This window comes from Buteo buteo, chromosome 17 (genome assembly GCF_964188355.1).
Source record: "Buteo buteo chromosome 17, bButBut1.hap1.1, whole genome shotgun sequence".
Lineage (NCBI taxonomy): Eukaryota > Metazoa > Chordata > Aves > Accipitriformes > Accipitridae > Buteo > Buteo buteo.
Window position 1 is genome coordinate 13,643,550 of NC_134187.1, and position 18,832 is coordinate 13,662,381.

At 36.4% G+C, this 18,832-nt stretch overlaps 1 protein-coding gene across 4 annotated transcripts in view; it reads left to right on the top strand.

Annotated features, from left to right (window-relative positions):
• Window positions 1-18,832, top strand: part of NBAS (NBAS subunit of NRZ tethering complex) — a 196,028-nt gene that overhangs the window by 46,139 nt on the left and 131,057 nt on the right. For all 4 annotated transcript variants that reach the window (XR_012653307.1, XM_075049114.1, XM_075049116.1 and 1 more), the window contains exons 22-30: window positions 3,085-3,168; window positions 3,816-3,969; window positions 5,984-6,169; window positions 7,191-7,364; window positions 8,368-8,501; window positions 9,231-9,293; window positions 9,856-9,978; window positions 11,472-11,574; window positions 13,892-14,115. Coding sequence is in view for 3 of the 4 variants with exons in the window: in XM_075049114.1 (XP_074905215.1) it covers window positions 3,085-3,168; window positions 3,816-3,969; window positions 5,984-6,169; window positions 7,191-7,364; window positions 8,368-8,501; window positions 9,231-9,293; window positions 9,856-9,978; window positions 11,472-11,574; window positions 13,892-14,115 (1,245 nt within the window). In the remaining variant the exon portion in view is untranslated. The remainder of the gene's footprint in view (window positions 1-3,084; window positions 3,169-3,815; window positions 3,970-5,983; window positions 6,170-7,190; window positions 7,365-8,367; window positions 8,502-9,230; window positions 9,294-9,855; window positions 9,979-11,471; window positions 11,575-13,891; window positions 14,116-18,832) is intronic.

Genomic DNA, 18,832 nt, shown 5'->3' on the forward strand with positions numbered 1-18,832 from the left:
AGCAGAGCCTGGGAACTTGAATTGAGCAAGATCTTTCTCAGCAAGCATTTTTTTAAGCAATAAACTTTCAACTTTAGTTGAAACTGTAAGTCAAGTTGAGTGTTGGAGAAGTTATTTTGAATGGAGTTTGTACTTAATCCATGACTTCTGTTAATTGGAAAGGATTCTATTTTAAAATGTATTTTTAAAAAAATATGTGGAGCAGTTGGAATTTAAAGGCAAACCAATGTGTGTGTTGTGTTACAGGAATAGGGAGGAAAACACCTACTTTTAGATGGGGAGAGGGAAATACAGATTATTTTCTGAAATGAGTTGGGGGAAAAGGGCTGGACAGGCGATTGCCTCAGTCTGGGAAAAGAATTGTTTTCTAGTAACTTTTGATTTTAGGCTGGGTGGGTAACTCTTGCTTACATAAAAAAATTAAACTGTTTAGTTTCTCATATTGTTTATCAGGGTCAGGAAAATGACTCAACTATGTTAAGAATAATTGGAGGGAAGAAACATATAATTCATCCTGATATTCAGGTCAGTTAAGAAAACCTGCAAGTTTTTCCAACTTTAATTGTAAACCTTTTGTGCTACTGAATCTGTTAAGAAACTATTTCTTAACCGGCGCTGTAATTTCAGAATGTAACTTTGCCACGTGGCAGCTTAATTAAGAAGAATGTGTTCAATGTAGTATTTGGCAGTACAGGCTTAGATCAGTAGAGGTTTTTTTTTTGTTTTGTTTGGGGTTGGTTTTGTTTTGCTTTTGTTTGTTTGGGGTTTTTGTTTTCTTCAGGTCTCATGCTGAGGGATAGTAGCATTAGGGGAGCGTGTGTGAGTTTTGGAATGTCTTGGTTCTTTGTCATTCAGATCCATATTCATGCATGGGTGGCTTTAAATTTGTGTCCTAAACTTCTGCTGCCTTTGCTTATTTTGAGTGATTTTTCTCTTTTAATAATTTGTTACATAAAAGAGGAAAATTTTGAAGCTTAAATATCTATTAAATGTATGCACCTCTTTCCTTAGTATTTTGCATGACTTCTTTCTCTCAATAACAACAAAAACAACCAGTGAAAGAACAGCCAAACCAAAGCAACTTTCCCAAAAGTTTCTCCTGGGGCTGTGAGATTATGTAGGAAGATTTATTCAGATAGGATGCTCTTACTTGGGAGAGCCATGAACAGTCTGCAAGTGACCAAAACCAAAAAAGACCCCCCTCAAGCAAACGAAACCAAACCCAAACAAACTAACAAAACAATCCCCCCTGAAATGTCGTCTTAAGCCTACTGGGAAGTGGACAGAAAAACTTTACTATGAAAACAAATTGTCTTGGGCAATAGATTTATGTCTAATTTTGTTTTATGGCTAGTGGAACATAGAAAAGGAGAACACTTTTGATTATAATATAAAGACCTGCTTATACTGTCTTGATTTTATATTTTGGAAGGAAGCATTAATCACACTTTGGCTTTTCTGTTATTTGACATTTAAACTAATAATAAGAACTTCTTTATTACAAACTGGCCTTCCCTAATATCATTCTCATCTGTGATATTTGAAATATGACCTTATTAATTTAGTTTATGAACCCAATTTTAAATATTAATTTTTAAAATTAATTGACAAATTATGTTATCTAAGACTTAAACAACAGCCCCCCCCCCAGTCCCCAAAATACGTGGGCTGCTGATGAATCTTTCCAAAATCAGACAGTGACTTTATTTCTGGTGCTTATACCATAAATGTTAATTTGAAGTTTTCTTAATTAATAATTTTTCAGTGATATTACTACATGGTGCCTAATTATAAAGATAATTGTGGAGCTCTTTGTCCAACTGAACTGGAATTGAATGTTGCTATAGCTGAGACATAGGAATTAGAAGTTTTCCATCTCCTCCCCTCCTTTCTTTTGACTTTTTATAGCCTGCAAATCTGTCTCTCCCAATTTATTGCTGGATTTCTACTGCATGTTCCATTTGAAGGGTTGGAATTACTGTGGGTAAAACATGAGGTGTTACTGTTAGTGCATAGAGGAGGGAAAGGAGAGGTGGCTGACCTTATGGGAGAAATGTGTATGTGTGCAGGGCAGTTAGTATGGACATGCCTTGCTTTGTTGACTGTACTTAATGGGTGTTGTTAAATGAGATGGAGTTACTGATTTTTAGCTTGTTGTTGTGACTCTTACTATATTGTGAAATTGATTTGTTTGTTGGATTTGTGCTTCTTTTTAAGCTACTGAGTTACAGGGCTGTTCTTCAAGGGATGAGAAGATTGTGTCAGTTGTTAATTTATAGAAACAGATTGTCCATGTAGTATTGCTATTGCTGTTTATTATCAGGTTTAGGAGAAAATAAATGAGATTCAAAATAGCTTATTGCTCCAGCATACTGAAACTTTCATGTCTTTACTTTTGTACATGGTTTGTTTCTTATTTCTACAAATGGCAGAACCTGTATGGCTCTTCTCTTCCCCATTAGTTTGTGTTCTGCATAGTTTGACATGATTTTCTTGGGTTTTATGCTGCTTAAAACAACTAGCCTTCAACGGCGAGCCATAACTAATGATTCTGGTAATAATCCGTGGTCTTAATATGCATTTTAAACTTTTTTTTTTTCTTTCAACCTCAATATTTAGAGAATGTTTCACTGTGGAAGTTTGTAGTGAGAAAGATCAGTAGAGCAGGGCATATCTTGTTTCAGTTCAATACAACGATTTGTGCTAAAATTTGAAGAGGTGGGTTTTTTTTTTTTAAAGTTAGGAAGATCATTGGTTTTTGCTCATTTCAGTCTTCTGTGACAGCATATAGAGTCAGAATGCTTACTTTTTTTTAAGGTATGGTCAGTAAGAATTTTTTTTTTTAAGTGGATCTTTCATGGTATAGGTAGAATATGTGTGTGTACAGATACTGTCATACAGGCAAAATCACACTTGCATAGCTGCATTAAGAAGTGATAAATCTTAAAACATTGATACTGTAATTGAATGACATGTTTTATATGAATTCACTGAAATACTTGGATATGTTTTGTATTCCATTAATTGAATGCCATCACAATTTTAGTAATAATTGTGTAAAGTTTCCCTTTCCTGTTATACCAGTTACAAGCAGGGGGCACTGAGAATTCTTCCTTGGAATGAGCAGAAACATCGTGAAGAAGACTGGTGTGAAAAAGCAGAATGCAGGTAAGTATATAGAAAAAGTGAAAAGTTTTTTCTATATTTATGACCTTTTCAGATGAAGAATTTACTTATTAATTCTTAAGATGTGGGAAATGCTCAGTAAGACTCACTTATTTTTGTGCACACTAACTTGTGTTTTCAGCTTTCTTAGTGAGACTGAGCAAACACTCTTTCATGTTACAGCATTATGTTCAGTGTGATTGTGATGAGTAACTTTCACAAATGGAGGTGAGCAGGGGTAAGGTTACTGTTGGAAATCCTGATTTATTTATTTATTCTTTTTTCCTTCCACCCTGTTACTTGTCAACCATAACATTATCATAACAGCATTGATGGATCATAAAACTGCCTTTCACTGTATGAGGAACACATGGCAAGCAGAGGTTAGGCATACCTGTGTCTTTGTAGAGAGGATTCTTTCTTTCATGATCTATCTCATGTTTGGAATCTCTTACTAGTTACTTCGCTGACAAAAATTAACAGTTATGTGATTGGCATTTGCATCTCATCAAATTATTGGTGTAACGGGAGGTTAATTGTATCATCTTCTTTCAGAACAACCAGAAGTTTTAGGAAAAAGACTGATGTGAAAAAAATGCAAGCAAATGTATACTTAAACATATACTTCCTTCCTTTCTTTTTTTTTGAAGGATGATTGTTGAACCAACTTTACAAGATGAAGGTGAATTTCTGTATGAAATGCAACCTGAGTTACTGAAGTACAGGACTACTAACCTTTCAGTAGATCTTGTTACTGACTGGTATTTGAGCAGAGCCCAGGAAATTGAAAAATACGCAATGCAGGTGAGAATAGCAGTGAGGAAATGATGATGACTGATTCAGGCTGATCAGTCTTCTTCAAGAGAACCCTATCTTAATGCATATTGATGGGATGCTTTTCCCTCAGTAATAGACACTGTGTCTCTATTTTCATTATGGCTTTTGAAGTATTTGGTTTTTCTTTTGCAGTGTACTTATGCTTGCTCTAAAGTTTCCTCAGCCAACTAATTGATCCATAGGAATGAATAGGAAGCTAGCAGATTCCCTTTCTCTTGGTTTACCATAGCAGACAATAGCACTTTAATAGTCCATGAAAAAAGCTTACCATTACGTTTTATGTTTGTAACTAAGGGAGGGGAATGTTGTGCACAGGGTTATCAAGAAACATGTTTTATTATCTGTCACATGATACTGTTCCATATATATTGTTATGTGGCAGTCACATGTGTCACTCATGCCAATATGTAGTACTGCCATGATTTCTTCCTGGCAGGTTTATTGTGTGTCTGTAGGACTACTATGTAGCTTATTTTTGCTTTTTTCTCTTCATATTTCAAAAATCTTTGAAGCTCTGTGTGGTAGAGATAAGCATTGCAAGTAAGAGTAGAGCTCATCACTGACATGCTTTGGTATTTTATTGCTACTCAAGCCAATTTAGCTGCATGAGAAGGAGGCTGATTGCATGTCCTGGTTTCATCTGGGATAGAGTTACTTGTCTTCCTAGTAGCTAGTACAGTGCTATGTTTTGAGTTAGGTATGAGAAGAATGTTGATAACACACTGATGTTTTCAGTTGTTGCTAAGTAGTGTTTAGACTAAGTCAAGGATTTTTCAGCTTCTCATGCCCAGCCAGCATGAAGGCTGGAGGGGCACAAGAAGTTGGGAGGGGACACAGCCAGGGCACCTGACCCCAACTGGCCAGAGGGGTATTCCATACCATGTGATGTCATTCCCAGTATATAAACTGGGGGGAGTGGGGGCAGGGGAGGATCGCCACTTGGCGACTAACTGGGTGTTGGTCGGTGGGTGGTGAGCAATTGCATTGTGCATCACCTTGCATATTCCAATCCTTTTATTATTACTATTGTCATTTTATTATTGTTATCATTATTATTTTCTTTCTTTCTGTTCTATTAAACTGTTCTTATCTCAACCCACAAGTTTTACCTTTTTCCTTCTGATTTTCTCCCCCATCCCACTGGGTGGGGGGAAGTGAGTGAGCAGCTGCGTGGTGCTTAGTTGCTGGCTGGGGTTAAACCATGACACTGGAAGTATCACTATGAGTTAGTTCTGATGGTCGAGTTCTTTTATTCTTCAAGTTTGCAGTCATCGAAGGCTCTTTAATTGTAGTTGCCTGTTATCTTAACAGCCTATCAGTAGGTATGGAAATAAAGGGAACTTCCAAGGATCAGTTAAGTTACTAACACATAAATGAATTTGCATTCTACTCTTTCAGACTTATATCTGCCTCACTGAATATGTACAGCCAATATTGCGTTCTTTGAAATCGAAATTGAATCTTTCATATAAAGGTATTTTCAGTCACCAGGGAAAAAGGCTGTCATTATCTTCAGTGAAATAAAATGCAACAATTAAAATTATTAACTCATGGTCAGCTGGAAAAGTCATGTTACATGCAGAGGCATGCATAACTTCAGTCAGTTAACTGATTATCTTAGTTAAAAGCAATCCTTTATATTCCGTGCAGTGAGATGAGGTGATGTATCTCTGTGTGTGATCTCCAGAAGGAATAAAAGATAGTATTCTCCTAATTTACATGCATCAATAGGATGCATCTGGGTCAAAAGACCTGTAACGACATCATCCACTAAGATTAAGCATTTTATTTGCTTTTTATAAAGCTGAGAAGAGCAATCCATTTAGGAATATACAGGCCACAAAAACGTCAAGGAACTTAGAATTGCCTATTAAGCAGAAGGAACAGGAAAAGAAAACAGATGCACAAACAGGCCATAGATTGGATTTGAAGTCATTTTTTGGCAAATGCTTGTACAGCAGGGGTTTTTATTATTTTTCAGGTGGACTGTGCTCTGTCCCTTGTTCGTCTTGGCATGGAGAGGAATATTCCTGGTCTGCAGGTGCTTTGTGACAATCTGATAACTCTTGAGACAATAGTTTATGAGACTGATGGTGATCGAACCTTAACTTTGAAGGAACTTGTAGAGATGAAAGACATTGAAAAGCTGAGACTGTTGATGAAGAATGTAAGTATTATGAATAAATCAGTAAGTATAACTTGATTTCTAGTAATTCAGGTTACCATAGATCCTATGTATATAAAGATACTGTTAGTGGCTGACATTTTTCTGATGAACCTCCATCTTTAATTCAGCAAGATTTCAATACTTTTACTGTTACTTTTTGTTGTGGTGGGTTTTTTTCATTGTTTATTTGTTTTTAACAAAATCTAAAAATGGCTCGGTTTTCTCCAAGACCTGTTTCTTTATATCCTAGGCACAGGACTAAACATTAATAAATCCAGTCTTTTGAAAGCTGTGAATTAATTTTTCATTGGTCCTTTCTAAAGGATCTTTAGTGTGGCTGTTGATGATGCTGCAGATAAAACATTGAATCTTTTCCTTGGATGCTTTTTGCTGTCTTTAAATATTGTCAAAAAGTCTTAATACTTGCCTCTGCAGCATATGTGTGTTTTTCATCTTCTCTATTTAGCCTGTGCATGGCATTTCAGAATAGAAAAAGACCTCTTGGGCAGGTTGAAAAATACCTTGAGATTGAACAGGGCTCTGAAATTCAGTGGAAGAATACATAAGCACCAGAGGAGGATACTCATGCACTTGAAGCTCCTCAAAATTTTGCTAGGATTTATGTAACCACTCGTCATTTATTTTTCTGTCTTGCATTCTTGCATACTGAAAGTAATGTTACTGACATGAATGTAAGCCGATCTTTCACTCATTCTGAAATTGCAGGAGGAAGGCAGCTAGGCTTTTCTCATGTAACGGGCTTTACTCCTGTACTGCTTGGTTTCCCTAAGCCATTGGGTAGCAGAAAGATGATGGATTGTTTCAGTGCTTCATGATGTAGTGATCTGTGCAGCAGTGGTGAATGTCAGGCTTCAGCTGTTGTTTGTGATATGTGAAGATACTGTTTCAGTTATATTATTAAAGATATGTTCTGTTGTTTTTTTTGGTTTTCTTGTTTGTTTTGGACAATGAAGCTGAACTTGTTCTTTTTTTCCTCTCTGTAACTCATTGCACTTTCCAGTCCTCTGATGAAAAATATGTGAAGAATGTTTATCAGTGGATGATCCCTTTTCTCCACCGCTGTGAAAATCAGTCCCCTGGTCTGGCAAATTCACTTTTTAAAGAATATTTAGTAACATTAGCAAAGGAAGACCTGACTGTACCTCTGAAGATATTTCAGAATTCAAAACCTGCTGTAAGTATAGAGCCCTGATAATTCTACTGGTTTCTTTGGAAATCTTTGTCCTGAAGACGTGAATTTATAAATAGAGTTCATCTTCTAAATCAGGTCATCTCCATGATCTTTCCCTTTTTCTTGGACCCAGGATTTGTTATGCTTTAGAAAATGTTAATTAGAAAGTATTATAGCATAAGTTATGATGCAACTAAACTGTCCTTGATGAGGTTGTCAAACTAATGTAATTATGATCCTGACCTAGTAGAACAAAAATTATTGTAAAGGTTATTCTTTGAAGTAATTATCTGATGACATGTCTAGAGTAAATTTCTAGCATATTTGCTTTTTAAAAAATGGATATAAGAGTTTTAGAATCTCACTAATATTTTTTTCCTGAGGAATTTTACTGGCAGTAGATGTCAAGTATTCCACACACACAGCCTCCTCCTGCCCCCTTCCCCTCCATCTTTCCACAACGAATGTAAAGAATAAGATGGGGGCCATTAGGATGGAGTCAAGAGTTTAATGAGTAAGGGTTGAAGTTACCTTCCATGTGAATATTTCCCATTGCTTCTACAGTTTAAATAATTATTCCAGGGCACATAAGCACATTTTTGCATACTATTGAATGTTCTAAGTGTACAGACAGAAATCAACCAGTGAAGGGGATACCACACCTATTTTATGTATATTGATACTGTTGTACATAATAAATAAATCTGACAAATGTTTGCAGCAGTTGCCTTCCTCTGCCCTGTACCCTCTCCATCTTTCCAGTTCAGAAAGGGTATAGTGGCATACCACTGTTATTTCAAGTGTCTGCAGTGTAGGAAACTAGCAGAGTTGTGTTTCAGTCTGTAACTTCAACAGGTATTTCATTAAGTTGTTAGCAAGAGACATTGTACTTGCAACTGAAGACAATATATTTGCTTGGAGTACATATCTTTTTATGTTCAGAAGAAACTTAACTGTTGAATTAGAAACATAAAACTAAAGATAACGTGCTTTCTTTTCTTGTTAGTGTCAGCAAAAAATTATTCCTGATCAAGACCAGCTTATGATTACGGCATTGGAATGTATTTATAGTTGTGAACGAGATGACCAGCTCGCTCTCTGTTATGATATTTTGGAATGCCTTCCACAAAGAGGATACGGGTAAACACTTTCAGCTAGTTATTTGTAAATATTTTAGATATGTTAAATAAAGTTGTGAATTAAAGCTTCTAAATAGTTAAGTCACTAAAGGGTGGATGATGTTACTGGAATATTCTGTTCCTGTCTGAGCTGCTGTGGTCCTGTATGTATATATGCTTGTGCTGTATATGTCCTCTACCAAATAATGCAACAAAACATGATTTACAGTAGCAGCCTAGACCAAGGCTTCTGTATTAGTTTCTTAGACTTTTATATATATGGTGAATTGAGACCAAGAGTTAGTGCTATCTTACTGGTCTTGTTAGTCTCGTTACAGTTAGTAGCGTCTTGCACTTAGCTTACAAGCAGCAATATGGCCCTGTGAGAGAGGTGTCTATACGGAAGACCTATATGAAGGACAAGTAATTCTCAAGAAAGTGAAAGCATGAGGAGGAGATGTAAACTATTCTCCCTATCTTTTACATGTAGGAAGGAGAGAGGCTGAGAAGAGTCTAAAGCAGAAGAAGATCTGTTCTTGGGAGACTGAGGGACCTCTCAATTTTAACTATCCTTCCAGCAAAAAGCCAACAGTTTTAATCTTTTCAAGCAAACATATATTTGGTTTTCATCAAGGAATGTTTCAAACTGCTTATCTTTATGTCTATGTAATATGAATTACATGAAGAAATTACAAGAAGTATGGAGAGAGAGAGAGAGATATTATGCAATTAATATTAAATATCTTTACAGGCCTGAAACAGATAAAACGAACACTCTTCATGATGAAGTAGATGAACTGGAACAAATTCTTAGGTATTTAATTTTGCTAAAATAAATAATGTATCCTTACAGAAATCACTAGGCATAGCCAAGAACTTCTTTCATGACAAGAAAGCAGCAAGAATATTTATCTTGGTTTTAGTGCTGTCACGAAGATAATCTGTAAATGTTTTTGTATTCAGAACTTAGAAATTTTGAATGGCTTTAGCTATTTGACTATTATAAAAATAAATAGATATTTTCCTTGGAATAGTAGGATCTCTTTTTTTTTTTTTTTTTTTTTTTTGAGGGAGGAGGAGGTTACTCAGGGAGTTTGTTTTGATCTTGATACTCTGTAATGCTTTGCATGATGAAAACCTAAAAGCTATGAAGATATGTCATCAGGTTATTAGTGATAGGCATTTACCCTACAGTATTAATTTTTTTTTTTTTTTTTTTTTTTTAGTAAATAATGTTACTCTGGCTAATCCGTACTCTTACATTTATGGAGACTGTTTGCATTTGCAGTACACTGTCTGAGACAGCTTTAAGACTTCTGCAGCAGAGTAGTTGTACAACTGTGCAGGATTAAAAAATGTTGACCATTTGTTTACAGCGTGTCAGAGCTGTTAGAGAAACATGGACTTCAGAAACCTGTTTCCTTTGTAAAAGACACAAAGAACAATGCGGAGGAGGCCCGGAAGCTGATGATTAGGCTGACGAGGCACACAGGTCGCAAGTTAGTATTCAAAGGGGAATGGGAGATAAGGGGGAAAGGGCAGTAAAGTAACAGTACTTACCGTCAAAGAGTGTACCTGCCTCTTTTGTTGCAGTAGGGAACCATAGTGTTCAAACTGAACACAGTCTACATAAAACACATTTGTTAAACTGATGATTAATATGATTAGTGTTTTGACTGCATTCTCCACATTCAGAAAACTCAGTCTTACTTCAAACCTATTTCAGTTTGTGTTCAAGTAAACAAGCCTAAAAGGCGTACTGGCTGCAAAATACTGCAAAATGATGAACAGTGAAAGTTAACATGTTGTAAATGAGGTTCTTTAAGACCTAGTTAATTTTTTTGAGAGTGTAAGGTTTGTAAAATAATGCTTTCTGGCTTTTTGGTGTGTTTTCTTAAGAGCTCTTCTAATAGGGTAATTTATTTTTTACATATTGATTCTACCTCTTATATTTCCAGTATAACTTTTCAATTTTTCTGTTTAAGAACTACATCATTTAACTCGTCTTCCAACTGTAGATGAATTATTACACGGCTCTTGGCATAAGCGGATAAAAAGATTGAACCCTTGGAAAAGCAGCCATCACTGCAGGGTTGTTTTTGTTGTTTTTTTTCTTCTTTAAAGTAAACATGTACAGCAGTCTATCGGTGATGGTAGAGTAGTATTTAGCTTGGACATGCAGAAAGCTTTTTAAGACTTCTAAAAACCTTTCTTTAAAAAGATCAAGTCAATGCCTCTGTAGGAAAAATGTTGATTTTTCACTTTTTTTTAGAGACCCTTTACTTTGCCAGAATGCAAGCTAATGCCACTTGAGAAAATAACTTTTAGCTGGACTAGCTTGTGTAGCTTAAAGTGTTTTCTAATCTGAAAGGCTCAAGATAATGTCAAAAAACCTTCATAATGTTTTTATGAGTAAAAGTTTTGATTGAGCACGTGAAGTTGTATATAAGCTTTGTGGGTAAACAGATACATGGATCCAGAGGGTGAAGAATCTGAATACCATTCCAGTTTAAGGAACAAAATAAACTTGCAGGTCTATTCACCTGTGACTACATGCAATTGACTAGTCCTTTGAGATTGCACTTTAATGATCCTCAGTTGCTGTTACAAACTTGTTTTTACCCAGCTGTTGTTGGTTCAGCAGGAAGATAGCACTTCCAACTTTCTGATATAGTATTGGAAGTTATCAAAACCTACTTAGGGGATCTTGATAAAGATTGCTTGAATTCTTGTCTTATCCCACAGAAAACAAACAGTAAAAACACTTTGGGTACTGCATTGTTGTCATCAAACAATTTTTATCCCACAGATGCTGTTTTAATGTTAATACTAAAAGCATTCTGTCTTTAAATCGCTTTTGGTTAAAAGTCCAATTAAAGATTGAAATAGTGTTTGAGAAATTGTGTTTTTGGTGATAGAACTGCAGTGTTATCTACTGCTTTTCTTTAAATTTGTTGAGGAAGAGAGTATTTAATTTTAATAATGTTTGTAGGCAACCATCAGTCAGTGAGACACACTGGAAGGAATTGCTCCAGGATATGTTAGACATGCAGCAGAAAGTATATACATGCTTACATTCAGACACTTGCTATGAGGTGAGTTTTATGTTTTCATATTGATTTATGTCCCAAGTAAGCTACAAATTCTCATTTCATATTGTTGCTCACAAATGTAAATACCTTTTCATGTGTTATGTTTATTAGTTGTCTACTGGTTCTCTTACGGTATTTTCATTCAGATCAGAAATGTCCTATGTTAATTCATTTCATCAAAAGCACCTGTAATAAATATCCTGTATATCTTTTACTAGAATTCAACTTTTCTTAAATTAAGTCAACTTCTTGAGACTTCGTAATTCTAGGTACAAATGTATTTAGTAATAAATGCTTAAAACTAATGAAAATAAACAATCTTTTAGCTAAATGTTATCTTCAGCCAAGCATTTCTTAAACATGAAGTTCTGGTTTGATTAACATTATCCAAGATCATTATAGGATTATGGACTTTCTACCGCTTGTAGTTGAAGTAAAATAACGTGAGATAAGAAATCTAATTTCATTGAAGGACACCCCCCCACCCTGTCCACCACCCCGGGCATGTGCTTAAACCCCAAACCTGTGTCAATAATATTTGCAAAGGACAGCTATTAGACTGAGGTAGATTTTGCTGTGACATGTATTGTTTATCTACATTTTCACTTCAATATACTGTAGTTTACTACAGAAACAGTGCCGTGTCCACTATAATTGGTGTTTAAATAGTCACATCATTTAAAAGTTTGAGTGTTTTATTACAGTTTGCAGATTTAATTGCTTATGGCTACCAATCAGATAAGCTTTTAGGAGAAGTTTTGAAAGCAAATTAGAAAAAAAAATTGAAGGGAAAAAGCAATGCTATTCAACCCATACATAAAAAGTCACTTTTTCTCTGTAGTTTTACAATCTGACGTTGCTCAAAGAGATCTGCAATGTATTTAATGTTCATGGTTTTGTGATAGACAAAGGCATAGTGTACTTGGAATTTTTTTAAGTGCATTTTAAAAAAATTATTTTACTAGAGAACTCTGAAAATAATAGCATTTGCTTTGCTCTGATCTTAATATAGGTTTTTTTATTAATATTAATTTTTTTTTAACCTCTGTACCGTATGATTAAAAAAACACAACAAAGGGTTTTGGAAAAATGATCTAGGAATGCTGACAGTGCTTTGAAATGTAGTGCTGTCGTATGCAATTATATTTTGATAACTTCAAAATTGAGAAATTGATGAGAGAGTAAGGATTTGTAATCACATGTGAGGTTTGTATTGGGATCTTTTTTAGCATGATGCTTACTCTATTCTGCTTGCATACAAAGTGAATCCTGTCCTCTTGAAGAAGGACTTCATGTCCATAAATTTTGAGAGAGGTAAATTGTATGTGACCTTTAAGAAAGAAGGGTTAGCTATCAGACTTTGCATCTCTCACTGTTGCTTGAGGATTAATATATTGTGAAATGGAAGATGATCTGATTGTATGATCTTTTTTTTTAAGAAGCTCTGAACTGTGTTCCTTTCCAGAGCATGAGATGGTTGGGAGAGGTTCTTCCTAGTGAAGAACTACTTTAATTTCAAGATGTGATTGGACAGGGTGCTAGCTAGTCTCATCTATGCCCCCTTTCCCACAGAAGGTTGGACCAGTTGATCTTTTGAGGTCCCTTCCAACCTGGGTTCTTCTATGATTCATTGATTCTATTTAATTTGCTAGGAAATTTAAAACCTTTGACAAAGGCCATATTGTTGCAGCTGTGATATTTTCTGAAATGATTAAACGTATATGTTGCTCTTCATTAGGATAATACTGACCATATTTAAAAAAAATATTTATTTTTGTAAGGAATTGAGATTATTTAGAGTGTCTTATTTTCAGGTCAAAGTTTTACCCACTTTAAGTTAGGTGTTTTGTGGCAGATGCAGCATTGTATTACTATGCATTCTTTGAAGATAGTTGTGATTGAAACTTAAAAAACATCTTATATGCTCAGTTCTAAATAGTTCTAGTTTTTTCAGTGATACAAAATTTCTTCTCATATGTTTTAAGGTCTTAATACTGAACTACCCTTTCAGATTTTTATTTCCTATTAACACCTGAGAATGTAGGTATAAATAATTTCTTATCTCTAAGTCATACTGTAAAAAGGCAGTTAAGCTTTTTTCTGCAGGAAGTAGAAATAACTAACTACTAGTTAATTTTAGCTTTCCTTAAATAAATTGTGGAAATACTCTCCTTGGTAGAAGTTACATGTTCTGCTTGGACTGAATATATTCTTATGACTTCAAAGATCCTTTTATTCAAAGGGGTTGGTTCCATACAATGCAGGTAAGCTTACCTGAAGCTGCTGCTGCAGATAATTAAATTATTTTTCTTTCTTTTAGATATTCACAGAAAGTCTTTTATGCTCAAGCAGTATAGACAATATCCACTTAGCTGGGCAAATGATGCATTGCAGCATTTGGTCAGTGGATCTACCAAGTTCATCAAAAGGGAAGCCACAGTACCGAGTCAGCTATGCAAAAAGTATTGAACTAGTTTTGGCTGCTGGCAGAGAATATTTCAATTCCTCAACGAGTTTGACCGATAGCTGTATGGATTTGGCCAGGTATATTTACAATTATCATATATGTAAATACATGTTGCTCTTTTAATTGAAACTCGAATTTTCTGTGTAAGAGGGGGTGAATCTTACATATAATCTCTTCATGTAAAATTATGTGGTAAATGGAAACAATATCTTTGGCTTCTGTAAGTTTTTGTTTTTGTTGTTGGAGGAGGTTTTTTCAAGGGGGACGGTTATTTGTGGTTTTCTGGGGGGGTGGGGTGGGGGGTGGTTTTTTTTTGTTGTTTGTTTGTTTGTTTGTTTCTTTTTTGTGTCTTTTTTTTCTCTTTATTTTCCCTGCCTTGCTTTGTGTGTGTGTACACCATTGTTGTCCCTGGTTGTTGGAATGATCTATTACAGAATTCAGGTTGAAGAGGAAGAAGAAACATGTAAGACTTTCTCTGTGGATAAGAAGCTTTTTGTGTGTGTCACTTGAACCTTTTCCACATTATGGCATTGAACCACAATTGTGGCCCCCAGTTACTATCACAATAGAAAATAGCATTTTGCTGATTGTTTTATTTCTTTTCTTACTTTGGTCTTTCCCGATTCTAAGAGTTCATTTGAGGCTCTCTGTCTCCCTTTGTTACGTGAAGAAATAAGCCAAATAATTCTTCAGAAAGGAATTCAGTCATAGAGCAGCCTTGGATGTTGCAATGTGGGTGTTCATCTTGTATAGATTTAGATATGGAAGTATTTTCTTTTACAGTTTAGATGCAGATAGGTAAAATAATTGGGTATTATGTACGTAGAATATTGATGCCTTGGCTTACCCGAAATATTGAAAATAGAGGCATGTCTTAATATTTCCAGCCTTTCCCTTTTATTCTAAGAATTGGCTGTTTCATTAGTATTGTTGTTATAGAATCATAGAATGATTTGGGTTGGAAGGGACCTTAAAGATCATCTAGTTCCAACCCCCCTGCCATGGGCAGGGACTTCTTCCACTAGACCAGGTGAAAGCCCCATCACCTCCTTATCTTCCATGTACCTTAGCATAGTTTCAAGGAGGATCTGCTCCATCCTGAGCAGATGGTGAGACTTGCTGGCCTGTGGTTCCCTGGGTCTTCCTTTTTTCCCTTTTTAAAAATGGGGGTTATGTTTCCCCTTTTTTCCAGTTAGTGGGACTTTGCAAAACTGCCATGACTTCTTAAATATGATGGATGAGTGGCTTAGCTACTTCACCTGCCAGTTCCCTCAGGACCTGTGGATGCATCTCATCAGGTCCCATGGACTTGTGCCCCTTCAGGTTCCTTAGATGGTCTCAAACCTGATCTCCTACACTGGGTGGTTCTTCATTCTCCCAGTCCCTGCCTTTGCCTTCTGTGTCCACAAACCAAACAAAAAAACCAAAACAAAATCCCATAACAGAACAAAAATACTTATGTCTCAACTACAAAGGAAGACTTGTCTTTATAACATACTACTTTCACTTAGACATGAGTACACTTACCTACTAATTACAAGAAAAAGATGAAATTATTTTTCTTCCCCTGAAGATACAAATTCATCTTAACCCATAATGGTATGTGCATACATGTTACCAGGGTTTTTTTTGAGTACTGACTATAGTAATACAGTCAAACTGTTTGTAATTAATTATCCTTTTTCAAATCCAGAAATTTTCCTCGATAAGATATTTTTACTATAACGTTTTATGGATTGACAAATGATATATTTTCCCTTAGGGATTAAAGGAAGAATATTTTTGCAGTTTGCCTTGAGTGATTGTTACATTCTCCATAACTTAACTAGAAACTGACTGAAAAAGCATTGCTTTCTTTTTTCTCCTTAATCACTCATGGCTTCTTCCTCTCTCCCATCCCAAATGCACGCACACATAAATATATATGATGAGGATGAGGGGTTTTTTCTCTTCATTTTCATGGGGTTTTGTTGTTGGCTATTTTAGTAAAGGCATTATTGCCTTAGGACAAAGTTGGAAGACAGTCACTTTTACAGTGTTAATTATATAACGCTAGCTCTATTTCTAGCTTTTTATTGAAAACACAGTTTATTAACTGTCATTACTGTTTATAAGCACTCAAGGTAAATACTTGCTTTGGAAGCCTAAAAGGCCCAAGAGTCACTGGCTTTTTAAAATTTATCTTTTTTTAAAATATATGAATATTTATATGAATATAATTTATTAGTATTAAATCAACTAAGCCTTTTTACATTCTTGACACCAGGGCTACTAGATACACTGTACAAAAGTTGTGATCACAATGAAGCAGGTGCATACACTGTTGTAATATCCAAATTAGAACTGAATTTTATCTGTATGCATATAATTGTCATAGTTAAAATCTATCTGTTAGCTACTTACTTGTTGGGGAGAGGGTACTGTAGTGGTGGGATTTCCTCTATGCATAGGAAAGAAGCCCTCCTCTGGGCTAAGGTAGGAGTCAGAGAGGTTGGTTGTTTTTTGCAGGTGAGTAGCTTAATTTTGGAGCAGCAGGAACAAAATGCACAGTTGTTTGGAACAGACCTTTTGGGTCAGCAGTCTAGTCCTTTGCTGTTGCATGTGGCACTGTAATATAATGTAGCCTCACCTCTGTGTCTGGGAAGGCCAGGGAACAGATCCTCCTAGAAGCTATGCTGAGGCACGTGGGGGACAGGGAGGTTATTTGAGACAGCCAGCATGGCATCACTGGGGCCAAGTCCTGCCTGACCAACCTAATGGCCTTCTATGATGGAGTGACTACATCAGTGGACAAGGGAAGAGCCAGAGATGTCATCTATCTGGACTTCTGTAAGGCCTTTGACAGAGTTCCCCACAACATCCTTCTCTCTAAATTGGACAGAGATGGATTTGATGGATGGACTGTTCGGTGGATGAGGAATTGGTTGGATACTTGCATCCAGAGGGTGGTGGTCAATGGCTCAATGTCCCGATGGAGATCGGTGACAAGCAGTGTCCCGTAGGGGTCTGTATTGGAGCCAGTACTGTTTAATATCTTCATCAATGACATGGACAGTGGGATCGAGCACACCCTCCGCAAGTTTGCAGATGACACCAAGCTGAGTGGTGCGGTTGACACACCTGAGGGATGGGATGTCATCCAGAGGGACGTGGACAAGCTCCAGAACTGGGCCCATGTGAACCTCATGAGGTTCAACAAAGCCAAGTGCAAGGTCCTGCACATGGGTCAGGGCAACCCCCGGTATCAATACAGGCTGGGGGATGAAGGGATTGAGAGCAGCCCTGCGGAGAAGGACTTGGGGGTACTGGTGGATGAAAAGCTGGACATGAGCTGGCAATGTGCACTCGCAGCCCAGAAAGCCAACCGTATCCTGAGCTGCATCAGAAGCAGCGTGGCCAGCAGGTCGAGGGAGGGGATTCTGCCCCTCTGCTCCGCTCTGGTGAGACCTCACCTGCAGTCCTGCATTCAGCTCTGGGTCCCAGACACAAGAAGGACATGGACCTGTTGGAGTGAGTCCAGAGTAGGGCCACAAAAATGATCAGAGGGATGGAACATCTCTCCTATGAGGAAAGCATGAGAGAGTTGGGGTAGTTCAGCCTGGAGAAGAGAAGGCTCCACGGAGACCTTATAGCAGCCTTCCAGTACTTAAAGAGGGCTTGTGAGAAAGACTGGGACAAACTTTTTAGTAGACACTGTTGCAATAGGACAAGGGGTAATGGTTTTAAACTAAAGGAGGGTAGATTCAGACTAGATGTAAGGAAGAAATTTTTTACGATGAGGGTGACAAAACACTGGCACAGGTTGCCCGGAGAGGTGGTCGATGCCCCGTCCCTGGAAACATTCAAGGTCAGGTTGGACAGGGCTCTGAGCAACCTGGTCTCATTGAAGATGTCCCTGCTCATTGCAGGGGGGTTGGACTAGATGGCCTTTAAAAGGTCCCTTCCAACTCAAACTGTGCTATGATTCTGTTAATCACTATGAAAAACTGATTTAATGTCGTCATAAAATTAGGGTTTATTTACCAATTTTTTTCCCCCCAATCTGCTATTGAGTGTCTTTTCCATTAGGAGCCTCTGGAAATACAAAGTATCATTGTTCTTTATATCTCCTAAGGGTCCATGACCAACTTTTATCTTATGGTTTTACAGTGGTATTTCAAAATATTAAGTTTATAGCTTGAATACTTGCCATGAATGTGTGACCATGTGTTTATTCTGTTTAGTAAGATGTTTTGGTCCTTCTCTGACTTTTCTCCAGTTAAGTTACCATGAAACAACTATTTCCATGAGTGATTATCCCAGAGTGTATGTCTTCTAGTAACCTTCCTGTTTGAGTTGGTTTAGATGGAATCTGTTTATCTAGTTCTCTCTCCTTCCACTCCTGTTCTAATCTCCATTTCACCCTGAAATGTTTGTCACTGCTCCTGAAAAATGTGATGGGTTCAGATGGGAATGTAGCTAACATACAATTTTATTTTTGATGTAAACTTGTCTATTTCTTAATTAACATGTAGAGATAAAAGCTATATGACAAATTGCACAAATAATAGACTTTCCTGATTTAATGTGCATGGTGAATTAAGCCATTTTAAATCATTTAGACTATTTTGCATGTGGATTTTTTGTTAAACATGTGTTAATAAAACTACATATGAACACTATCAGAATTCAAGTTTTAATAAAAAAAATTATCTAAAAGCTGATTATGTCAATATTATATTCATAAAACAAAGAATTTTTGAAAATGTTTATTTTAAATAAACTTGTTACTAATATTTGTATGCAATAATTCAT